Here is a 27344-nt window from a genome sequence, read left to right on the forward strand (position 1 = left end):
TTAGGAAATGTTACGGTTGGAGAATAAATAAGGGCCATCAGACTGCAATTTTACTTAAATCATTATAAAAAAGTGCATTAACGGTGTAGCTGCAAAGCAGGAAAAGGAAGAGAGGGCAAAGCAAGGCAGGTCAAAGCAATTCCAGCTTTGTCTTTGTTTCACGCTGATATTGCTCTGTGTTTTTACTGACAAAAGGCCAAGAAAGAAAAAATATGGATTTATATGAACATAATAGCTCGATATTCAGAATAATGAAATTAATAATTACCTATTTTTTCCGAATTGTTATGTAAAAAAATGTCTCCCACACTGTCTTTGAAACAGCTGCCTATTATTTCCAAGGAGTATTGTTTTTCAAGCTGTAAAATGTCTTTATAAAAGCCACTTCGATTCAGTTCTACAATGACACAGGTTAAGGATAATTTTTTTGTGATTCCAGCTTCCTGTGGAGCTCTCACCTCCTCAGTAAAATGGCCTAGTTGGTTTGCAAATTCTAAAACTCCTCTAAGCAAACACAAGTGTTAAACATTTTAAAACATATTTTAAACACATGCATTCTCATTTATAAAACTCTTAGGCTTAAACACAACAAGGTTTTAGAAAACTTTAGGAAAACGTAAAATAAAAGGACAAACTCACTGCATGTAATTTCAGCTAGTAACAGTCATCATCTTGTGATATTTTCCTCCATCTTCTTGTTCCTCAGTAATACTTACAGCCAAGAAGACTGAAGTAAGAAAGATGATTCTCATTTCTCCATTAAAAAATTATTTTATGACAGCTTGCAGTGTATAAGAGGTTGAAATAAGGCTTCTTGAGACAGGACTATAACCCTTAGTTATCAGCGAAGTGCTAGTGAGAGACAAAAATTATGGTGGGAATTGAAGCAGTAATTTATATAGAAAGTGCATTTTACAGAGAAATCAGGAACCTCTGGGAAGGTTGAGAGCATATGAAGAAGAGAGAGAGAGAGGAAGAAGAACCACAAAGATGATCAGAGGGCTGGAGCACCTTTCCTATGGGGATGGTGTGAAAGAGCTGGGCTTGTTCAGCGTGGAGAAGACTCCATCACTGCAGTCTTTCTGTACATAAAGGGAGCTTAACAGGAGAGATGTGGACAGACTCTTTGACAGGGAGTGTAGTGATAGAACAAGTAGTAATCACTTGAAACTAGAAAAGGATAGATTTAGATTATATATAGGGAAGAAATTCTTCACTATGAGAGTGGTGAGGCACTGGAACACATTGCCCAGAGAAGATACAGATACTCCATCAGGATGGCACCTGATGGGTACCTTTGGGTACCTCTGTAAATCATGATTTCTATTCTCTTTAAGACTAGCAACATTGTTTAGTGCATTGTAGAACTATAGTATTATAGCATCCCCATAATTTATGTGAATAATTTAAGCTGAAGTATGTAAAGAGGACCAAAACCCTCAAAAGTACTACTAGATTTGCATTGGTCAGAAAGGCTAAGACGTTTCTTAGTTGTTGCTGCTGCTTTTCATTGTTTCATTTGTAAAAGATGCTTGTAAACAACATTTTATGCATAATGTAATTTAAGAAAATTAGCACTTGCTTTGTTTTTCACAGTATTATATGCAAACTGTAGAACAGCAGTATGGCATTTAAAGTTTGAAACCCATTTTTGTGGGTTACTTTTTCCTATGGTTAGGTTTAAACATTCACTACAGAATATGTCTAATGAAAGGATGTAACACACATACCTACAGACTGGCAGGGCAGACTGTAGTGCATCTGAAGGATTATATAAATTTTAAAGACTGATAGAAGAAATGTTACAACACATATTTTGATTTTTCTTCCAGGTAAGGGAGCGACTGAGGGTTTCTTTAGAAAGAGTCTCTGCACTGGAAGAAGAACTTGCTGCTGCTAACCAGGAGGTAATGTAAAACATTTTATCTCTTTCTGAGGTTCAATTTCTTTAATATTCTGTCCTATGTGTTCCCTGTCATTTTTCTTAAAGCATTCAGAAAGAAGGATAGGTTATATTCTGAGTAAGCTGATCAACAAGCTGGTTTAAGGCGCTGGCCAGATTGATTAATACAACCTTTTTTTTTTTTCTAATTTATTCAGTTGTGAGCAAACTAAAATTTAGGAGCTAGTAAAAGGTTCCTAATATTTTTATTGGATATGAAAAAAGAGTTTATCTACTACCATGTCAGATAATATAAAAAAAAATTAATAACTTGAATTCCCACTGTACTATAAAATTAAGTAAAACATTTAGAGATGTGCATTATATGTGTGTTAAATAAAGGAGGAAAGTATATGGCTGATGTCAAAATTTATGTTTGCCATCCCTTTTAATTGCAGTATATAATGGTGAATGGTGGAGCTGTATAACTTTTGTGATAAATTTTTCCCCTATAAGCTAGCTTGCAGACTGTTATCATATTCTGATTTGTTTGAAAGTGTGAACACCAGAACCTGATTGTATTATACATGCAATGCACGCACAAACAGAAAGGAATTTTGCACCCATAATTCTGAAGCCTGAGTGTATAATGGATTCAGGTGGTCACATTGCCACCCCAATCACATTCTGAATCTTCACCTGACATGTGCTTCTCATACTGTTTAATGTAAGTTAGACAAGCAATAGAACCAGATGAAAGCTATTTTGGTTTATGTCCATTTCCTGGTGTTCTTTTAGTGAACTTTAAGGCACAAACTGAAAACAACCCCAGAAGAAGTTAAACTACCACCAAAAACTTGTGTGAAAATGGAATGCCTATAATTCTGGACAATGTGTGATAACATAAACTACTGTAGTAGATTGCTGATAAACTACTGTGGTAGTTTTTTCAGTTGTTTTTTTGTTTGTTTGTTTGTTTTTCTGATGATAAGCTAGAATAAGTAACTTTCTTAAAGTGACTTCTTAAAATGGGTCTTCAGTGTATTAGTTCTTCCTTTTTATAAGCTATGAACCAGATATTATGAATCCTCCTTTTTATTTGGGCAGACAAAATATAGTTACTTTATCTGTAAAATACAATCCCTCCTTTACTGTTCCATTTCATGGAATAGTTGGGTTCAAATGATTTTGTTATACTATATTGAGTATAAGTAATCTGTTACCTGTACTAGCACTTACTAAACAGAAAGCAGTCCTTTTGAACAGTGAAACTGAATGAGATGAATCCCATTACTCATATCGCTCTCATTCATGATCCAAGTTGACTTCACTGAGTATGGGACCAGGTCTTTAGAGCATTGCCTTATTATCCAGAGATTGAAAGAAAATTATTTTAACTTGTATTGACAGTGTGGAGTAAAACCATACACAAATTAGTTTGAAGTAGGATCTTCATAGCCGTTCTTGCTCCTAATGCTTAGAAATGCTATAAAAAATTTGTCTCTAGATGATACTAAGAAATTTAGAAAGGTATTTAATTAGCAAAGCTTGACATGACCATTAACAAAATCAGAATACTGGTATCCCAGTTTCCCGTGAGGGACTGTTCAAGCTTAAAACTGGAAATTCAGTTGAATAATAATAAAAAAGAGATAGATAGAAAGAGATAAGTGGATAATTTTCACACATATAATGTTCACACTATTAGCAACTTAAATGAGTCAAAATTAGTTAGACAATCACAATGTACGCACCTGTTCTTGTACTACACTGCTCAATGAAAGCACAGGCAATACAGGGCTTTAAAAATTTATCATACTATACATGAAAATATGAGTGAAGCTTCCAAGGGAATAAATTTATGCTTTTCAGTAATTTCCATATTCCTGTTATTCAGTGTTTTCTTGCCCATGAGAATCAGTATTTAATTTTCATATCCATTTTCTCATACTGATTGTAAGAATGTACTACATATTCAGGACTGTATTTAAACATAAAATGATAACAGCACACGGTCCCCTGATTAAATGAGCATATGGTTAAGTATTCAGGGATTAAAAAACCACAGGAATCTGTCTGTTAAGGTAGAGCCTTCCTGTGAAGTTCCTATATTATGGTTGTTCTGACACAGCAACAGTGAGAAACAGCAGACATTCATGAGTACTTGCACTAGAAATAAAGTCATTTAAAAGGGAGAGGGGAGACTGTAGCTTCCTTCGCTAGATATAAATAATCTCTCAGTTAACAGTCTTTTGTAGCATATTACATGCATAACAAAGAGTGCAAAAACATCTGGAACACTAACAAAGCTGATTTCAGCAGTAGTTGCCAACACTGTCTTACATAGCACTTCTTATTTGTAAGGGAATTGTAAAATTCCGTGACTTTAAATTGCAGGGGCAGTTAGATGGACAGCTCAAGATACCAGGTGAACTTATCATGTGTAGCTAACATTTATGTGTAATCACATCATGGTAATAGAGAAGGACCTTGACCTTCAGTTCCACTTACTGACTGCATATGACTTCAGACATTGCTGTTGGTTGTTCCGAGCTGTTCAAAAACACCAAATGGTTCATTGTTGGTTTGATTCTGTGAAGGCAATTGTTTTTATTTAAATGTACATTTTACTGGGAGGAAAAAAAGTTACTTATCTGTATATTTTATATTGCTGCAATTGATTTGTAAGCATAGAAGGGTTCTTATAACAGCAGTCTGTAGAGTCTTCATGCAGACTGTGTTATTACAGCCTATAGTAATTAAATTCCATAATACTTATAACGTTTGCTTTTTATCAGCAACTATCACATGATAAATCACTGAAAAACAGATTTACATGTGCTTACCCTTCAGATACTTTTGAAATGATGCAATACTTTGGTTCCACAGAACCCATGGTCTCTCCAAATAGTTGTAGCTGAATGTTTTAATTTGCAACTAGCAGTTGTACAAGCTGCAGGAAGTACAGACCACACCACAGTCAATGGTACAGTAACGTAGTGTCTGTTTATGAAAAATATGAAGGTAGATGCAATGTTTTTCAGTGACCATATGAACATTTCAATTTCCAACAAGGTTCTGTGAACCACTTTCACACTAATTTGAATTTCATATTTCACTAGCCATATGTATCATGTATATATCAGTAATTCAAGCTCTAGTGGCTTTCAAAGCCATTGGGTATGGGTATGGTCCATACCAATGCTTTTAAATCCATTTATGTTCCAATGTAAAATGTTAAATGACAACAACTGTGATTTCTATTAACAGATTTTACTGTTTCCCAGAAATCTCAACTAACTCTTTCCCCTCAAAAATGACCTTTAGAGATTTTTCCCAGTGCTTGAATGTAAAATTAAACTTTATGTATGATTAGAACTATACTGGGACAAAGTCTTTTTTTTTTAAGTACTGCATATAATACTTTACATATAAATTTCCTCCTATCTTTCTTAAATATATTTATTCCGCCCTTTTATAGTCTTCCTGTGCTATTAAGATTTGTATTATATATGACATTCCAAAACTTTTTTTGTTTCTGTTTAATTTACTGTTTTTTCAATTTTTTCTCATTAGTAGACTATGTAGCATGAAAAATACAGTGTTAAGTATATTCATTATCTCAATTATATACTGTTGGAACTCAGAAAACACTGGGACTGTGTAGAATATGAAATTAGAGAAATTACTGGTTTGAGGTTCCACCAGACACTTCTCTTCAGCATTTGATGAAAATGCCATTGCACATGCCAAACGTGATATTGCTTCTGTCAACTAACACATAGATTTTATTTAAAAGTCTCAGGATGCCTTAGAATTTCCTCTTGCTTCTACCAAATTTTACTCAAAGTTTTGTGGATGAATTTAACTCCTGGAGCTATCAGAGGGATTGCAGAAGATTTGGCTCACAGTCATAGAACTACATGATTCTCTTATTTGTGCAGTGGAGTAGAAACCATATAAAAGGAACAATTTGATGAGTAAAATAGCATTTGCACTTCTTGAATGTCTAATATACTCAAAATTTTATCAATTCAACATTCAGAAATTGCTGGAATTTAAATCTCTGTATGAAATTAAATGATATTCAGTATGTTCAAGTATGAAAGACAAAAGCACGGCCAGGCTAGATAGCTTGTACTTTGGTGAGTTAAAGCATGTATTCCAGTGAAAAACCTGAAATAGCCTTCACCTGTACTGTCACATTTTACCATATTTTCTCAGAGCAGTGTAAGTTATTGCTACATAAACTCTCACCTACATTCTAATGGTCGTGATTTTTTATTTTTATTTTTATTATTTTTTTAAGAAATAACTTTACACAGCTCTCACTTTGGTGAAGGTTTCACCACAGTTAAGTTAATTTAACTTAAATTAACAGAATTTAATTAATTAACATAATTTAAATTTCTATGTGATTGTGTCAAATGATATATTCTCTGCAAAATTGCACATCATTAAAATATCTTAGTTTGAAATGTAATCTTTATGTCCTATGTGTAATTGCTTTTCTTTTAGCCTTTAACTATCTAGTTAAATGTTAACTCTGAAAAATGTTACTGTGGCACTTGTTTTAAATGTGATAATGAAAAGCAAAGCAATGTTGGCTTATTTTGTGACTCTTTCTTATACTCCATGCCCCACAGTGTTAATTTTGATCTCTACATGTTTGAATTAGGATATGTGGCACAACAGCAGAAGAGACTGAAAAATACTTCACTGCCTTATTTTTTACAAGATCAAAAAATAAGCACAAGAAATAATCTGTAAAGTTACTATAGGTATTTCATTTTATGCTCTCAGCTAATTCTAATCTAAGGTTTCATAGGAAGAACAAAACAAAACACCACAACTGTGGACGTGTAGGGCAGCAAGGCATTTCTGCCAGAAGCATTTCTTCCTAAAGTCTGAGCAGAATAGGTCTAAAATCCAATGCATTTTTTATATAGTGACTTCAGAACGGTAATATCAATTGGCATATTTGAAACAAAACATCAGTATTCCATTTGTGGTTTCTCAATATGACTTGCATCAACAATAAATTTTACCACTGAATGCAAAATGAACTTGTTTTTTCTTTTCTACACTGATAGCAGATAATGACTTTGTGTATTTTAATACTGTGATAGAAAAATCTTGGTAAAAAATGCCTCTAGGTTTAATCTTCCATTCATAACTTCCCTTAGTCACTTAGATTATTTATGTGTAGGATACCGAGTACTGTTGGTAACCTAAATGTACATTAAATAGGTTCAATAACTTGGGTCTTTGCTGAAATGATTTTCGCGATCTGTGTTGTGTAGCTTCCCAAATATCTTAGAGCGCCTTCAGAGATTGTGAAATGCTGTGTTCTCTTGCCCTTCTGTTTAATATGCGGCCACCTGTAATAAATTCTAAAATACTGATGTCGTATTCAAGTTATGCATGTAAGTTATTTCAATTTATTCCTTAAAAGAAACCACTTTGTAGTAAAGACTGATTAGCAGAAAAGAGTACATGGTCTGTGTTTGTATGTTTGCTGAAAGCTTCCTTAAGAAAAGCTTAGCTGAAGGGAAAAGCCTTCCATTCCTTCATAAATCTAGTGTGCGAATTGTTCTGTTTTCAACATATGTCATAAAGACAACTGTTACATTCTATATTTATTTTCCAAACTGTCAAAGATCCCTAATATGAATGGATTAAGCTGCTCCAAGGTTTTACTGCTATTAACAGAGGAGTCAGATTCTTCAACAGAATGATAGATTTAAGCTCCTAAGCGTCTCCACTGCGATATTGATTTTTATTTTTTTTATTTTTTTGTTAAAATCTTGGGTCACAGTTAATACACGGTTAATCCTTCATTTTATGTATTTGTGAAACGTTGTAATGATTTTTGTTTTATAAAGATTTGTGACTGAATGCCATTGCCACAGGTTTATCACTGAAGAGCACAGTGTAGTTTCACTCCTGTTACTCACAAAACAGCCTGAGACCTACTGCACCTCTCAGTGTAACTGAGTGTAACTCAGTGTTCTGTTGCAGCGCATTCTTTTGTATCAATAAGTATATGTATACACACTGAACTGTCATCAGCTGTAAGTTTTTGAAGAAAAGAAAAAAATTAAGTTTTATAAGATAATGCTTACTAGAATATGACATGACAAAAAGGAATGGAAAACTGCGATTTGCTAATTTCATTTTATTTACTGTTCCTCCAAGCCTGCTGTGCAGCTGTGAAGCAATTGTTTAAATATACATTAAAAGAGGCAGAAAGCTAGATGTTTGAAATCTACTTTGCAAATCTCTTCAAATCTGCTTCATTTTTAATCTGACAGAAGCATGTGACTTAATGAAACCTTGGTCCCCTGTGATTTGAGATACTGATGGTTTATTTCATGCTTTGGTTTCATCTCTGAATAAATGATGACTGGAGAGTAAAAGTTCCCTGTTTCCTCCAAATCTTGTAACACAAACACTCCTTAAAAATTAGCATGTTCATCAAAACGAGCATAAACATAATCCCATGCATTCTCTTTTTTTCCCCCTTTTTATGTGTATTGCAAAAAGTGTTTTTAGGTTCTATTTCATTCTGAAAACAAGTTAGGTATCACTTCTCTCATATAAAAATGTAATCTTATGAAGATAAATCTCAGTTCTTTTACATATTTTCTGTTTCCCAACTTTTTTTGTGCGTGCAAATGATTAAAGAAAAGGAACTAGGCAATACATTGGAAGTATTCATTATACTCTTTTGGTTAAAAGCCATATTCTCATTTTTATAATGCCTTTTGCTTAAGTTTTAAGAGTTTTGCCTTTAAGGTGAGACTGTCCTTCTATTTGTATAACAAAATTTCTTCCAATCTTAATTCAAACAAATATTTTTTGGTACATTTAGTAGCAATTTACTCCATATATTCTATTTATATTTCAGTGCTTTTACTGTCCATTTTTACTATGCTTCTTTTTTGCATTACCACACTCTCAATAGAGCTCCAGTAAAGGACCAGTGCTCCATAGGAGCCCTGTGAATACCACTTCCAAGAATCAGGCTGATCCTGTGCTTTCTGAATGCCCTTGCCTCCCCAAAGCGCTACAGTTGTTTTAGTTGAATATAGCTTTCATACAGAAGTAGTAGAGGCCAATCCAATAGATTTCACGGGTAAGATGATTCATTTCGTAAGCATAGATGGACGAATACAACTAAATTTCATAACTTGATATTTGACAGCCAATGGCTGATGCAGTGTCTACCCAGGAGCACTCTCTGCCAGGCTTGGTTCAGTGCATAAATCCTGGTATGCTGCATGACACACACTTACCGTGTCCTAACTCCATGCTGGGGAGCTAATTATGTTAGCTCAAGCCCTTAGCCAGCTACATGCCTGTTCTTTTTAATGGAAGAGAGGCTGGGACTGTGGGCAGGGTGAAAACTAAAGTGCCCTCCATGAGGGTTCTGAAATTATCAGCATGTATGGAACATTTACATTTCTGAAATTCAGTTATTGGAGTTATTTTGAGGGTCTGCACAATACTTTATATGCATCAGTAAATAGGGATAATGGGGCATGTCTGACATTTCTGCATGACAGCAAACAAATACATCAATTTATGACACAGAGCCAAAGCTGAAGAACACATCTGAGTGATAAATTGATCTTCTGTTTTCTTCTCTACTTTATTCCAGAGAATTACAGAATGGGAAAAGGCTATGTTTCTATCATGATTTATTTATCACCAGTTCCTCACCCAATATAGAATAAAGGCAGAGAAACAACACAGGAAGACAGCCAAAGAAATATCAGCTGAGGGAAGAATAGGGCTGGCAGGTGCCAAGGGTGCAGATGAGCATATTCCACATAAGTTTGCCTGTGCACCAGGAGATTAATAAACAGAGTTTATTTGTATGTGGTTTGCTTAGGGATTGCTCATAATCAGCATGAGGTTCGGTTCTGGGATAATTTCAGATTGAATTTAATATTATGTGTTTGTCAGCCTGTTTAGGGACCTTACAAATCAATGGCATAGAACTCTCATAGGCCCTGGTTGCATAAGGTTATGTTGGAAAATGCCTTAAACACACTAACTTGTTAGAGTAAAGAACATACCATGAAATTATGCTTAGCTGATTTGCATTATAGAGCTCACCATTGCTTTCACACAGATAACGCTGAGAATTTTAATGCCTGATGTTTGATTTTCTCTGGCACACAATGCCTTTCTGTAAGACACCGGAATTAAAAATACATCACTTCTGTTTGATCTATTGTTTTGGGATTCATAGGCTTAGAAATATGTGCCGTTTTACAATGCACTGGTTGTATAAATTCAAATTTAAGAACACAGCTGATTATCTTTTCATCTGTATCAGCTCCAGGGTTATTTGACATTTGTCAGATGACATGTTTGGAGGATCAAGATCACTGGAAGAATTAGTCTTGTTGATTCTTTATCCTTAACAATCTTCTACTGCTTTCATCTTGATGAAAATATAAGCATGTACCCATTTTTCTTTGTTTATGATCTGCTGTAACAATATATAGTTTTATTAATTATTTAATATGTTTCTTAGGGATGATTAAGGAATTTTCTGTTTATTTGCTATATATTACATGATTTATTAGAAACATCTACATCCATTAACTCTCAAAACAGGCTTTAAATAGTGTAACAACATCACAGTATTATATTTTATGCTTATTACTCTCCATAATCAATTTTTAATCCATAAATTGGTTTTACGTGCTACAAAAAAATTTTTTTTTAATAAAAAATATATGTTAATGACTCAAGTCAGTCATTAAAATCAATTTTAGGCTTCAATAGGTTCATATTTATTAACCAATGTTCTAGTTAATATATGAACCAGCAGATGTATCATTTGGGTTTTCATATTAGGTCACCTCAGCCCAACAGTGTACCTGCAGGTCTAAGAGTATTCTCCAAATTTTTAACTAGCACAATGGTAAAAGCTACACATCTGCAATAAGATGAATCAAGGGCATTTTGCTAGTCATAGGTCCATATTAGATCTCCTTCATTTACAAACAGCAAGATCCATGAGTGTGACAAACTGAGTCCATATGAGAGAAGTAGGAAGAGAGTATGCTGGGTCTATGCAATGAATAGAAGTGTCTTTGTAAATGCTAATCTAAGTAAATGCACTTATGAGATTTTTGAAATCAGTTTGTTTTTTAACTTAGTGGAACAAATTCCCATCATTTATCTGTACTGGAAGTAAATATAGAAATAATTTTACTTTGATATACTGTAAAAAATATTTCAGCTTTGAGGAAGAAAATTAGATGCACTTCTTTTGGATAGGCACTATCAATATCTAGGTGGAATTACTCAGAAAGGAGCTGTAAATTATATTATTTCATTCCATCCTTAAGAAATAGCCCAGTTCACATGGCATTGTATCTGGAAAGTTTGTACTTTTCTGTTTGTGTAATTCACAGTTAATTTCTCTGCATTAGAGAATTGATATCAATTTAGGTATTTTTCCTGCAGTAATTGTAAAATAAAAACATTTTAGAAGTTCAATTTACTAAAAATGTTCCTTACAATTAAAAAAATATTTAAAAATGTATCAGTGAGGACTAAATCTTTGATTTTTGCTAGAGAGACTTGTGGGAAAAAAAGAATCCCACTAAGAATGTCACTGAAAAATAGTAACATCTTAACTAATATTAAATGGGTACTTTTGGTTTACTTTTTGGAATTTTAGTTCACTCTATGGTGCTTCAATTTCAACAGACTGTGAGATAGAAGATTTAAGTTAGGAATTTCTCCCCTTGTGAATGCAGATTAGGGCTCTGAAATTCTTTAATTATAGTTCTGGGCTAAGGTTCATTTCTGGTCTGGATTTTTACTCATATCCTATCCATTGTATTTTCATGTTTTGCACAATTGGTAACACAGATGGTGATTTTAATACAGATACGGTATATGGAAAAATGTAATAAGACTGACTACATACACATGCAGAACAGTGGGTTTTTCATAACAGATGTGTCCACTTTAAACAATTTCAATGTCTCTAGATTACACTACGCACATAAAGAATATAAAGTTTCATTATGGGAAGACTGTTTTTACTTAGAAGGAGATAGATTAATGCAATTAGAGGAGGAAAATGGTTTTGCCATGCAAATAGCAAAATACTTTTATTTTAACCTCCATAGATTTTTTTCAAGCCCAACTATTTACATTAAGCATTGGTTGCTATCAATTAACTGCTTATATACTAAAAGCAATTACATAAAGTCCCAGAAGCACATTATTTTTATTATGTTTCTTCAATGTCTTGTATAAAAAACTATGTTTGAATGTACAAATACATATATATATATAAACACCTGAGTGAATGTATATGTATGTATATATACACACATTGAGAGTGTGTTCATATAAACATATAGGCTGCTCCGCAAGTTATGCTTCCTATTTAGTCCCATGGAAACTAGAACAGATATAAACAGCACAATGATACTATTTGATAGAGAAAATGTGAAGCTACAAAGCACTGTTTTTCAACATAGTCACCATCATTATGCATTTTCAACAGCAATGAACAAGAGCATGCACACAGTGCTCATAAATATCCATACCACCCACTCTGTCAACGTGCTCACATCTACTGTTTAGTTTCCATAAGCGTTCACCAAACATCAATGGGTGTCAATGGGTGCCATTTTTTCCGCATGGAGGAATTCAGCGACACACCCTTCCTTCTTCTTTTCCTTCATTCATACTTCTGTGTCAGACAACATTCTGTCAGACTGTCCCTCTGTGCTATCTGTCCCATGGAAACAAAATGTAATGGAATACAGGTGGGAAGCTTCAACCTGTACTGCCATACCACCAGCATCCATCTCCAACATCATGGGCCAACATAATAAAATAGGAAGTACTACCTATGGATTAGCCCTTGTACAATGCATTAATGCATACACTGTGCAGAACAATGAAGATCATAATTCTTCTGCCAAATCACCATTCTGGCCAGCTGGAAATCATTCCATATACCAGTAGTGAATTGTAGGGTTTTTGTATCCTCACAACTGTCTTTTTGAAAATAATAATGTAAACCTAATAATTTTGCTACTATTTCATTGAATGTTGTTAAAAAAAAAACAAAAACAAACAACAACAACAAAAAATTAATAAATGTCAAATACACATTGTAATACAGCCACATAACTGATATTTGTTAGTATTTTTCCATTGTGCTAGTCTATGTAAAAAATAGTTTGTTCACTGTATCTTGTTGGTGACAAATTTAAAGTAGCACATTTTCGTTGGCATAGATAAAGGTTTCTCAAGAAAATGTACTGAAATGTACCCAATAATCTGGGAAAAATCCTAACAGATTTTTTATTTTATTTTTTTCCATAATGGTAACTACACAGTTGCTTTAATTGCTTTATATTCTGTTTACAAAGAGTTGCCCCGATATCACAGAAATAAATGGTACTTGCTGTAGATCGTGCACAATAGCACATAGCGATAATGGTTTATTTGTTTCAGAACTCATAATGAAGTGAAGGAGACTGATAAAGCCCATTGCCTTATTACCAGCCAAAAGTCAAAATGACTGCTGATTAACCTGATTCAGAAAGAGCCAGACCTTAGTGATAGCCTCACTGCAGAGGCCCTGCGGCCAGCTGAGTGTCTCAGCTATGAGTGTCACCAGACATCAGAATTCTGGTCCTAAGCATAAATGCCCTCATAGATACATTGATAAAACACTAACACCTTCAATCTGTTAGTAGGTATTGTGAGTACAAACCAGCAACAGTGAAGGATCACAAAGATGGTTAATATTCTCAGTTAAATTTAAGAATCTTCCTAATTCAGAACATCTCCAATCTTTTTTGCATGTTGTCATTCTGCATTTGCATTTGAGTGATATAAAAGCAGCTTGAAAATGCTAGCAGCCATACAAGCAGGGTCACAGAAAGCAGTACCTATATCAAGATTTTAAGAATTAAATAAACAAGACATACAAGAAGTAGGAGAAGCAAGATGTTTCAGGTTTTTTTTTTTACAAAACTTGGATTACAGAAGATGTATGCTATGAAGTAAGCATAGTTAAGGGCTGGATCTCAGTGTATGAATGTATGATCTTTCACTTTTACTACAAGGTGCAGATCCCCCTTGACTTTTTAAGCCAGCTATCTTTTACAATGTCCCTCTGATCAGCTTGAAAATTGTTGCTTTAATCTGAACATAAATTTTCTTGCAGCATTAGCCAGCACACTCTAGCTTTCTGCTAATGGTAGGACAGCACTTTTTGGCCATTAAAAAGCATAAGTATATAGATTCTCTTTCATTTTCTCCTTTTTCAAGCTCCATATCACAGAAACCCAAAATATCTATTTTCATTAGGCCTACCACTGTCTAATCAACAGGAGTTGTAGACTTCCTCACAAGAATGATTTCATCTTCATGAGGGTTTGTCCATAGTAATGAAATCTAAACAGCAGTATTAATAGAAGGTCAATAATTTCAAAAAGGAATAAAGAGAAGAATTTATGATGTAAAAATGTTGAAAATATGTATTAGTCATAAGTCTTACAGTATTTTTCTTTGAATAAAGTATTATTTTTCTTGACACGTCAGGATACATTTTGGCTCAATTGTGTAAATTTTCTGCAAAGCTTACTACCTAAAGAGCAAGAAAATATACTGGGATGCAGACAGATATAACGTAAATCTTGTTGATGTTGTCAGTCAGATACAAACACTAATTGTAAAAGTGAATTTTCAAAATGCTACAAATGCTCAATTTGTATAATACATAAAATACAGTTTGTCTGATTCATTTAAGTAGCTGAATGGGAAAAAGTTAAAAAAAATCAGATGTGCCAGATAATGGGCTTTTACTCAAGACCAACCCTTCTAAAACCTCTCATCAGCCTTGCACAAAAAAACAAGGTTTTCATCATCTTTAATGATTCTGTTCCTTGGGAAATGGCCTGGAGATCCATAGGATAGAGAGGAGTTACACCCATTGGAAGAGAAATCTTACTTGTCTCCTTTCTGGTGATTGCAGCAGAATAGATTTTCTGGAATAAAAAGACAGACTGAAATCCATTAGAACTATATGGCCAGGAAGCATGGAGAAGAGCAGATTAAACAAAGTTACTGCTGTAGCTAATATTGGTGAATTAAAAAAAAAAAAAAAAAAACCTTTTCAAAAGCAGTACAAAATTGCTGCCACGCAATTAGAGCTCTGCATTTTACTGTGTGGATATGTATTGCAGATCCTGAGATTCTTGGTAAAGAGTTTGTGTCATAATGGAAAATAAAATCTAGTTTTAGCTTATTTATTTCACTCTTAGTTCTTGAAACTGTCAATTAGCATTATTAACTAATAAGAATTATTTGAACTGAAATTTCAAAGAGCATTTACCAAATAAAATGGTCTTTATCTGTGAGACCAAAATTAGATGAAAGATTTAAATCCACTGTTAAAAGGATGCTCATAACTAGTGAGATTTTAGATGAAATCATACAATAATTTCCAACAATTTCTGCAACTAAAATGAAATTTCAGGTTTGGTTACAATGAATGAACAAATTATAATTTTTTTTTTAGTTTCCTATTATTTGCTGGAAATATTTTCATGTTTACTGAGAAAAAGCAGTTGCTATCTGCCATCTCAGATTTCAGTTCCCTTTAATCCTATCTACAAAAATTGCTATGGTGATATGAAATTTCTATTAGAAAAAAGCTTGTGACTCTGAGCTGCTGTTGCCTTGTAAAAGAATGTTGAGAATGTGATTAAGTATTGTGGTTAAGAATGTGGTTAATTACCCATGCTCTTTCCCTGTTTTTATGTTGGTTTGGTTTGGTTTGGTTTGGTGGTTTAATTATTTTTTCACTAGTATATGCTTCGTTACTGTTAGTTACTCAAAGAGGAAGCAAACTGCTTGGGTTCTTCCTTTGGCTGATATAAAAAAAATTGAGCCCATCAGGATTTGTGGGTTGTCTAGTAAATCATGCCATTGTATGGAATGCAATCTCTTAAAATCCTAAGTCAGTTCAAACCAAGATACTTCTCATTCCACAGCACATTGCTACCCATAATGCTAGAGAGAACACTTCCATTGCAATGGTGTTTTGTAAAAACAGAAGCTACTGGCCAGGAGAAGAAGCCTCATATTGCCACTCTCTCAGTCTCCCCTATTTCTGGAAATAATTAAAAATATTTCTGTCTTTATGACACTGTGAGAAACTCACCAATAGTAGATGAACTAAAAGTTGTGTAATATTTATTAGTCTGTGAGTTTTTACAGGGAAAAAAGAAGCCTTATAAGGGTTTATATGGCAGGAATCAGAGTGATATCTGCCAAAATCACCAAAGCTGGTGCACTCTATCACAGTTGTAGGTACAGAGATCAGATAGGTATTGTTGAATTATGATCAAGCTGCTAATTCTTTGTGCGCCTGTTCAGCACAGCTGGTGCTGGGCTGGTACCTCTGCTTTGCACAGTGAGCACCTGTGATCCAGAGCTTTTCTACAGGGCTGTAGCTGCCAAGATTGCTGTGTCTTATCTGGAGCACACTGTGTCCGGGCACGTGAAAAGGGTTCCTCCATCAACCTGCTAACAGTGACAGAATGATGTAGCTTAGAAGTGGTTTCTTTCATGCAAAATATGCTTAATCAAGACAAAAGGTAGGCAGTGGAAGTGGATTTAAAATGTCAGAGACCTAACACAGACCTGGCACTGCCTCAAGCCTTGAGGTGGGCCAGCCTGGGCCCCCACTGCTTGCTCTGGCCACTCAGCCACTGTTCTCACAGCAGTCATTCTTCAGACCATCTCAGTGTGCAATTGGCTCATCTACCAATTGCCCGAGGCTCTCTTCTCACTGTTGTAGTCCATTTTGATCTTCAGTCCCTCCAATGTGGTTCACAGGATTAGTGCTGGACCTCCTTTGGCCTCTTCCTAGCAGCAAGATCCACTGCTGTGTTTGATAGAATACTGTTGGGCTTGGTCATGGTTTTGACTTTTCTGCAACACAACATAACCAAGTGCACAGAGACATGGGCAATACTTACCTAATGAGAATTGGGATGTCCCCCAGGCATGTACCTTTTAGGCATGACTGAAAACAGGATTTTCAGTTGGAGTATGTTTGAGGCCTAGAAAATGCTAGTCTTCTAGCCAGAAGAAATTTAAAAAATCTTAATAATGTTTTTATTTATAACAAGAATTTAAGGGCTCATTCAGATTACTTGCCACTGTACTGTAAAGGGAGATGTCCAGTCAAATCTTTTTGTACCAGTTAGTGTAATTCTATACATAACACTTTTGAAGAGTTCCTGGTTGGAATTTCCTAAGCTGTCTGTTCTGCAGACCTACCAGTGATTTCTTCCATGAACTGAATATGTGGGAAAAAATATACAGAGAAGTGTATACTGTACAGCAATCATGAGGCTGCAAATGATATATAAATGAGGGATCAAAAGGAGTATAAGCAGGAATGCAGTGGATGGAAACGCTCTGAGACAGCACTGTATCAATTTGCTTTGCCTTTCATTTGTAAGTTGTGTGTTGATTGGAGCAATTTGCTGAGAAATTTAAAATATTTGTCTCTATACTTGTGGCAAGAGACTTCATCTGTATTTTGAAGAATAGTTTAACCTCCATCTTACAAGGAAACAATGTTCTTAACATCCATAAGCATAATTATTTGGACCTCTAGTATTTCAGTTTTCCCATTGTTGGAATAGATGTGAAGACAAGTGAATTAATGATTGCAAGGAGATAAGCATCATGGCAAACAATGTGATAGGGATACTCTTCTAGGTAGTACATCTATAAAGGCTTAGAACCAAACATGATCTCTTAGAGCAGTGGATGCAGTTCTTTCCAAGTACAATTCTCAAAGTATAACAAACCGTGCCCTTATAGCAGAGAATGCATTTCTGTGACTTGGATGCCACTATTCCTAGTCTTGCATCACATATAAATCTGTGTATGAACTTCTGAACGTCCTTTCCTGGACTTACTCATGCTGTTTCTGATATTCAGCAGATACACTCAGACTGAGAAGATGTAGGCACAAATATCTTAAAGTACTGTAGCCAAATCTGTCACATCTCAACTGATAGTCATTAAAATTGCAGCAAAATCTGTAACTATCCAGTGAGTTTCTAATTAAATATTGAAAGTCTCTTTTGAACAGGATTGTTAAAAGATGTTTTTTTAGTGGAGAAGAAATATAATTAAAATTAATATTTTTTCATATTGGACGTATTTCTGTAAGTCCTATGCATACAATCTACTGTAGGGATTCAAATGACTCCCCTGAGTGAGTTCCATTCTTCCTTAAAACTATCCTGAGGAACACATAAATTGTCTATGTTTAGTTTTTAAATGCCTTTTCCTTCCCAGTGCAAATTTTCAAAATGCCTAGTTTTTATTATGATTCACAAAAGGATCAATTTGTTTTTCAATAAAAAGGTTTTGCAGGTGTGCATTCCATGCTGTGTTTTTCCTCCACCAAAAAAAGTGGAAGAAATAGAGAGTATTGTTACTACAAGACCTTGATGATACAAAAGGCTGATTGTCATTATAATTTTCAGAAGTTATATACAAAATTCCAAAAAAATGGGCATGCATTTTCAGCTCTATAAATTAAAAAAAAAAAGTCGTAATAATGACAAATTCTGTCATTAAATTAAATAATTTAAATTAGTTAACCACATTTAAATGTCTCTGAACTGTCTAAGCAGTGGCTTCTGAAAGGTTGTGTTCTGATTAACACAAATTAGAAACATAACTTGAAAAGAGTGCATTTATATGTATGAATCAGGATTTAAATTTCCATTTAGGGAGAAGCAAACCACACCGGTCTCTAAGCATCCTTTATTCCATGTGCTGCACTCAATTATGATAATCCATATAAAATTACCATTTATTAAACCTTCAAACAAGATTTATCCCTGCCAAAATTGAAGCGGAGTCAGAAGATGGACTGGGAATCTGAATTATGCTCTCAGTAGACTGAAATATGATAAATTTTTTAAATGTAGGCTGTTATAATAATAACGTAGGACTATATCCAAGTAGGGAATTTCCCTATTGTCTGAAAGACTTAAGGGTACAATATAGTCATAAGTAGTTTGGCATACCATCCATGCACGAATAAACACCTTTTGGATTGCACTAAATTAAATTAAAAAAAACGTCTTTTAGCCTTTTAGATCTGTCAAACATAGCAAATTAAAAGAAATATGTGTCAGCAAGTTTCATTGGCTAGAACAAATTTGTTCTGTGTTGAAAGATCAAAGGAACAAGCTCAGTAGTTTAAGGTAGGGGAAGTAGTAAAAAAAAAACAACTTAAAATAATTGTCTTCCTTTAATGCTTACATTCTTTAAATGATCTAAATTCTTACTTGTTGTATGGAATCTAACACTATATACATGTGTTTAAGCCTCTTTTATCCTTTATCCATAAAAATTATATTTAACAAGTTGTAATGCTAGTAAACTGAATTATAAATAAATTCAAAGGAGAAAAAATGAAATAATTAATTCAAAAGTATTTCTTATTTTAAATATGATAAAGAATCCTACAAAAAGAAATGCCTTTGATGTTTTAGCCTTATATGATTATTAGTTAATTTAAATATATTTATTTCTCTTCATGCTGTAGGCATCTGTTCAATGGAAAGCAAATTTAAAGCAAGATGATTACAGTAGTTGTCTTTCAATCCTTCACTGGCAGATGGCTTTAAATACAGTTTAAATTGCAAAACCATGGGAAAAAAGTCAACATAGAAAACTGTTTAAAAACTTACAATAGGACTTTATTTAGCTTATGTACAGGCCATATGTATTTGAAAACATAAATTTATGTATTCATCTGTAGTGTTATACACACTGCAAGAGGGAAAATATACATTGATGAGTTAACTGAAATAATTTTCCTCACTGCATATGAGGAGTGAGATGGACCAGGTTCGTATGTACAATCACAGCACAGGCATGGTCTTTATTCCATAACATGATTTTTTTCTGGAATTTCTTCATTCTTTTGATGGAATTACTTTTTCTAACATTTAGCCATCATAATGGAACCATCTAATTTGAGATAATCATCAGTTTTCAGTCAGGAGAAAAGATTTGCATGTCATTTATCCAATCTCTTTTGGACATAGAAGGTCCTGCTGGTGATGTTTCCCTCCTATTTCTACAGAAGACATCAGATAACCACTTTAATATCAGCATTCAGCACATTGGCTTTTCCACTATCCTTGTCTGTGCAAGACAGATAAGTTCAAGATTTTCAACTCAGCTGTTGTAATTGTGCCTTAAGTCAATGGATAATAGCGAATGCTGAAGAGTTAAGCTTAGCTCTGTACTGGGGTCACAGGTCAGGATTTCAAGCAAAAATTGTTATGGGTAGGAAAAGTACCCAGAATATTCTTGTAATATACAGAACATGATACCACTTCTCCCTAAGGATGTCAGAACACTTACAGCCTAACAGCAACGGCTCTGTTTTATCTGGTCCCTAACTGGTGATTTAGAAAACAAATCTAATGATTTGAGGACAAAAATGTCATATGTCTGTTCATATTTTAAGAGTCATTACTTGGACTTGAATCCAAGGTTGATAATATAGTTCTGAATAATTGCACAACAGTGATATTTATGCACTTTTATTTTTTAAATGTCTTTAATTTTAGCAAATATGACTCCATCCTCTAGAATATTATCTTTATCTTTTTCCAAAAGAAAAGTTAGCATGAAATCCACGAAAAATTACATCAAGAATTAGTGCCTTATAAGTATTAGTAGAAGTATTAGTATAAGTAAATAAGTATTAATTCATAGAAACCTGGAAAACTGTCTGTGGACATGTTCTGTAATTGAGAGTTGGATATTGTAAACAAAAGCATAAATATAAGGATTAGGTATGCTCACATTTCTCAGAAGCACTACAACTGAGTTTTATGTTATCCATTCAGAAACAGAATAGTACAGAGAGAAGTCAGCTTATTTTCCAGTGAGTGAGATTTTTGATACCATTAGCAAAAAATAAAGCAATATCTTTAACATAAAAAACAACTTGCAAATGTACTAAAAGACTTTATTTACCTGTTTTCCTTATCAAATAGCGCTTAAAATGCATGTTGCAGTTACTACCTGGTGGAAAGTTGAGAAAACTAACACTCAATTTTACATCACTTGTGTTTGATTCATATTTTTTGTCCCTGTGCTCCTACAATGCCATGTTGTTGTCAGTTGTGTTCAGAACAAAAGGATTAATCTTACCCTTGCAGTTATCAGTTTCCTGATTTATAACCAACAGTTCTTCCATGTTTCAAGGTGGAAATTAAAAAAATAAACTAGTACAAAGTAAAAATAGAAGATAAAACAGGACTTAACACTGAATCTCCAGTCATTTATTGGTTTCTTTGTATCCATAATGGTCCTTAATCATTTTTTAAATTTCCCTGAATATGTCGACCTAATTCTGCAGCTGCTGCGAATGGCCAGTTTAGTATCATAATGTCACTAGATTGTCTGCAGATGTCAACAGATGTCAACAGATTGCCTGCTCCGTGATTTTTGGTTTTCTTATACATATTGACCATTTACTTTCTGTCTCTTGCAGATTGTAGCTTTGCGTGAACAAAATGCACACATTCAAAGGAAAATTGCAGCTGGTGAAGGGCCTGCTGAATCAGAGCATATTGAAGGAATGGAGCCAGGGCAAAAGGTTCATGAAAAGGTATAAAATACTAGTTTTCACTGGAGTACACAATCAATATGAAAAATAATCCAATATAATATTTTTGATGTGAATTATATTATAAATGAAATAATGTGTTTTATGAGACTTTCATTTACAGTGTTGTTTGCCCACTAAAACCTTGTTCATCAAGGTTCAACAAGCTTGAACATCAAGCTTCTTCAAATGAAAAGCAAATGCAAACGAGCAAGTCCTAGCTCTCTGGTAGGATACTGAATTAGATCTCCAAGTTATAATAAATTTTTATTGGATTTTTTAGCAAAATACTACAGTTAAATACAGTATATTCTGCTGAGTGGTCTTATGTATGTCATAGACAGAAGAACATTGTGTACTTACACATACATATGAAAGTACATATATGCCAAAACTTCTGCCAAAATAGCCCATAAGGGAACGAAAAGAAACCTAAAACCATAAAAGATAATCTTCCTTTGTGCTACCTACCAACGTGTTGCCAGTTCATATTCTTTTTCACGGAGAGAAAAGTGAAGAACATTTTACTCAGCATTTTTTCAGTACAAACTAACTGATTGTTATTTAGGCTAAGTATTTAAGTCAAAGGACAAAAACAAGATAGAGAATGTCTAATTTAGAAGTTTTGAGTGTTAGTTTTCCAGATGGACAAAAGCAATCTGTACATCTTCTCTTAATTCGAAGATATTAAATTAAAAAGCTAGCATAACATAACATTTCACACTCAGAGAAACTAGTAAAGTTGCTGCTTGGACCTCTAACCATGAAATATTTAAAAAGAAACTAACGGTAAGATAGAAGTAATAAGAATAACTGAGAATATTTATTGCTTCAGAAAAATATAGGAAAAAAGAATGAAAGGCTTTTGGTTGATTTTAAAAATCCCAAACTTCTTAAGATATCTACATGAGAACGTGCTCATTACAAGGTTCAACAGAGAGAAAAGACATTAAACAAAACAAAAGCCCACAGATGTCTCTGACTACAACTCTTAACTTAGAAGAATACAAATTTTTATAATTTCACATTCAAATTATACATACCAGGCACCAACATAAGATGTTGCCCACTCCACTCGTAACTCATTACGCACCCATTTACACATGATTTAAGGCAGTATGATTCATTCTTTCTAAGCAATATGAAAGGTCGTGTAAGTGTATGAAGTAATCTGTTGTATCAGAAATCTTTAGTCTCTACTTTCATTTGCCATTTTGAATTAGCAATCATTTTCACAGAATCACAGAATCACAGAATGGCCATGGTTGGAAGGGACCTCAAGGATCCTGAATCTCCATTCCCCTGCCACATGCAGGGCCACCAACCTCCACATTTAATACTAGACCAGGCTGCCCAGGACACTAGATCAGGCTGCCCACTTTAATCTATCTCCAACCAACAGTCATGGTCAGGTTGGGTGAAAATATTTTTTTTGCCCGAAATTGCTTTCAGTTTAAAGAATAATTTATCAAGATAACCAAATAAAAGATTTTCCTTTCTGAAGTTATAATTACTAGACTTAAAAACAAATTGGCATACCTGAATTTGTGATTGAATTTCATGTACCATCTACCATACGTAACTGGAATGGCACAGTGTGTTCTCAACTCATGCTACAAACTAAGTCCTTTAATGTGGTGCTTGCTGTCTCAGCTGTCCCAAAAAATAAGATGCTGAGATAAGTATCTTTTTTTTTTTAAGTTATTCTTTGCTGATGTTTATTTCTACTACTATGTGAGTCATTAAAATTGAGTTATTGAATAAAATGGAAAGTTTTCAGAAATGATCGTATGCATTTGGGAAATTACTTCAGAAAGTATTTCATTTTCTGATATGTGTATACCTTATATATTAACTGTCATAGCATATCCTGCACTTATAATGGCGCGTTTCCTCTACGTTGCAAAATTTATTACCTATTTCTGGACAATATAAGAGAATATTCCATAGTAAGTTCCATGCTGAATCTTTAAATTCAAACATATAATAAATAATTACTAAAATTCTTCTGAAATTAATGGAATTTTATCTGGGATGAATTTGCCTGAGGAATGACTTCTTATCTTCATGGACACCCTGTAGGCATAAGAGGGTTACTGTTTGACAAAGCACTTTAGGCAGATTTTGTTACACTGAAGATGAAAGCTAATCATTTAAGTGCAGTGTTAATTCGGGTTTTCCTTGGAAATGCACTGTTTCTATTTTTTAAACTTAATTGCTGATATTTGTAACCACAGCTTTTAAACCTGGACTCAATTCAAAACCAGTTTGTCTCTATTTGATGATTATATATATATATATATATATATATATATATATATATATCTTCCTAGCCATGACACTATCATCTTCCAATAATTAAATCAACTGCCTGTAGCTTAAAAATACTAAAATCTGTTAAAATATTGACAGTGGTTATAGACATTGCATCCAGTAGGAATAAAAGGTATTTTGCCAAAGCAAACTCAGAGTAGGCTGAAGTGTTAAGAAGGTTTTAGTTTGCAAATTAAATAAAAACAAAAGGACATAGTAATTTAAAAAGTAGATGATATCTTTCAGAGCAGTCATCAGAATCTATTCCACTTTGGGACTGGAATATTTTTGGATTTTCTGATCATTTTGGTCAGTAGAAAACTGCAGAAGAAAACTTTCAGTTAATACTTAATAATTTATTTCATGTGTACTCCTTTGCTCTTTCATTTTAATTGGCAGCATAGTTTAGCAGCAGAGAATGGAATGAAGGCAGCCTTCATCAAAAGCAACAATTTAAAGAGACTAAGGTTGGATTCAACACTGGCTGTCAAAGAGACGTTCATGATTTAGAGACAGTTTGTTATAAGGATCATTTGTTTTGCTGCTTAAGTACAATCATGATGCATAATAACAGTTGCAGGCACAATCTCATCCCAAAGCATTCAATTCACACTGTAAATTAAGAAAGTAGTATGCTTCAGACACAAAATAAATTTCATAATCAGATGGGTTAGCATCTAAGCAGTGCAGATATTTGGGGGGGTTTCTAATAATCCCCTTCTGAACAAATATTGATAATCTAATGTTAAAAGTATGTGTAGGGAGATTTGACGAAGATTGAGACACACCTGGAAAAATAAGGACTTGCCAGAAAGGAAAGAAAAATGGAGAAAAACTGCAGCAGGCTCTAGAAGTCTTCATAAATCTAAGCTGTCAGTCCTCTTAATGGAGTGTTCATAGTGGAATATCATGCAGTATTTTCCCTTAAAGAGGCTTTAGGCAAGCATTGGTGAAGCCCCAATCCCTACTTCCTTTTAAGAGACAAGGATGTGGCACTGAGGGACATGATTTGATGATGGGACTTGATGATCTTGAAGGTCTTTTCTAATCCATTCCCTGGTTTTGTGAGTGCTGTTATGCTTAGTAGCTGAGTATGTCTGCATAAAAATCACGGAATGGATTGGGTTGAAAGGGACCTTAAAGATCATCCAGTTCAAATCCAGCTGCTATGGGCAGAGTTGCCAAGCACTATGACTGAATATTCAATACTCAACGCTACAGCTCAGGCATCTTATGATGCTGAGAAGCCGCATTAATTTAGCAATATTTATACAATAAATCAATAGACATTCATTCAGATCTTCAAATTTTCTGAAGACTTTTTTTTTTTTTTTTTTACTTTTTCATATAAAATAACTTGTCTGTCAATTATATAAACTTATTTTCAGATTTCCTTATATACTTCTGCTTATCAAGATTACCAAAGCATTGCTTTAGAAGTCTTATTACCTCTGGGAATTTTATTATTTCCCCCCCCAAAAAATGAAAAGTACTCATTACCAAGGAAATGGTATATATTGCTTACAAAGCACAGGAAGGCTTTCATACATCAGTTACTGCCCAAAATTCATACATAGTTTCACAGTTGCTAGCACTTGCCATCTTCTGATGGAGAAAGAAGTCTCACAGTGTGGTTCAAGAGTCTTTCTTTAGGTTGAGATACCATCATCATGTGAAAGGGGAGTACCCCAGAGGCCAGTATCCATGAGCAGTAGGGTCACAGACTCATAGCAGATAGGACATTTGTCATATCTGGAAGCGGTTCAGTGGAGCATAATCCAGTCTACAGAAGCTTCTGCAGTAGTAAGATTCTGACACTTAGAAACCGTTCTTTCTCATTTTAGTCTTTTCTAAATATTGTGTCACTTTCTGAAAACAGTTCCTTGCTGAACCTTAGCTTGTATCTATCCTGTTACTTTAGATATCTGATTTCCTATCTAATTTCATACCAACAAAAAAAATAAAATGTCTTGATTTGATAAATTATAGAGTTCAGGGAAAAATTGCCTACACTTGTATTCTTTAGTTATGTGTATTTTAAATATTTACACTGGCAAGGTAAGCGTCACATAGTTACCAAATAGAACATATCGTCTGCAAATGTTTGAAATGCTATTTTAATGTAAATTTTTTGTGTTTCATGTCAAGAAAATTATTCAAAAGAATGTTTTTTCTTTGTTTTTAAACAGAAGTTTTCACGTTTTCAGTTCTTACTTAGTTCTAGTGTAACATATGTCAGAAGTTTTTGGGGTTTATGCTTTGCACTATTTACCAAGCATAGTCAGCCAAATTACAGCAAGTTCTCTCAAAAAACCATGGCACTGTATTGACTTGAGAATATAGCAAAGACTTCAGTTTTGATACTGGTGATTTATGGTGTGACCAACTTAATAGTACTCCATAAGTACTATTAAAAAAAAAAGAGAGAGAGAATGGAAAACAAAAAAAAACAGTTACTTACAGCATAAAAATATTAGTCTCTTGAAGAAATCAGTCTTTTCAATTTTAAGCTTGATTTTAATTATTCACTGGCAATTTGTGGTTAGACAGAATTTAATTTATTCCTCAGGCCTGAATGTGCTTATGCACAGGGACATCATGTGAATCACCTGCACCTATCGTGCCATAAACTCAGAGACGCAGAGGAGTAGTTTTATCAAGTAAATGAATTCTGTCTCTACTGCTGACTGTTTGGGGGTAATCCCTGTGAGATAATCTTTTTTTCCTTCTCCCAGCACTCCTACATAAACTTCTAGTGCAAAATATATAGTTTCTGGCTTGTAGTATCTAGCCCAAACATATCTTGGTCAGTTGTTTTACAGCTGCAGACAATTTGTCGCTTGGAGGTTCTCTGTCTTGTTCTTGGGATTCACCGTTACTAATTTATGTTCTTGCACATAAATTGCCACATTGTAACTCAATCTAGGTGTATTTTTACAGGAGTTATGTCCTTAACAGTGTGTTGGCTTAGTCTTATTTTACAGTTTCTCCTGTTTTCCTTTTACAGTCATTCTTGGATGTTTGTTGTTTTGTTTTGTTTGTTTTTGCTAGTAAACCAGCCTGCAGCTGGTTTTTCATTTGGTTATTTCAATGCAGAGAATGATATAGGGAGAGATTAATTGTTAGGTATAACGCTCCAATTTACTGTTCTTCTTCCTGCTGACTCTCCTATGCAAGCAGGAGATTGTCTTACTGCTGTTCCTACTGGGTCTTGAAAGGAAAAAAATCTTATACCAGGGATTTTGGCTTTCTTTTCATACTGTCCAGCAGTGGACTTATTTCCCTCTCCCATTTCCAGAGACCATGAACAGTACAAAGATATTTTTTTTCTCAGAAATTTCTTATTTAATCCATATTACCCTTTATGGCACTCAGTCTTACAGGATATTTTTGAACTTTGATTTCCTCTGTGGTAAG

General features: G+C 34.1%; 1 protein-coding gene across 1 annotated transcript in view; it reads left to right on the top strand.

The window, feature by feature from the left end:
* LOC100538614 (liprin-alpha-2-like) overlaps positions 1–27344 on the top strand; it is a 72988-nt gene that overhangs the window by 25375 nt on the left and 20269 nt on the right. Inside the window, exons 4-5 of the mRNA XM_031553999.1 lie at positions 1833–1907; positions 21501–21617. Of these exons, the coding sequence (XP_031409859.1) occupies positions 1833–1907; positions 21501–21617 (192 nt within the window). The remainder of the gene's footprint in view (positions 1–1832; positions 1908–21500; positions 21618–27344) is intronic.

This window comes from Meleagris gallopavo, chromosome 1 (assembly GCF_000146605.3).
Source record: "Meleagris gallopavo isolate NT-WF06-2002-E0010 breed Aviagen turkey brand Nicholas breeding stock chromosome 1, Turkey_5.1, whole genome shotgun sequence".
Classification (NCBI taxonomy): domain Eukaryota; kingdom Metazoa; phylum Chordata; class Aves; order Galliformes; family Phasianidae; genus Meleagris; species Meleagris gallopavo.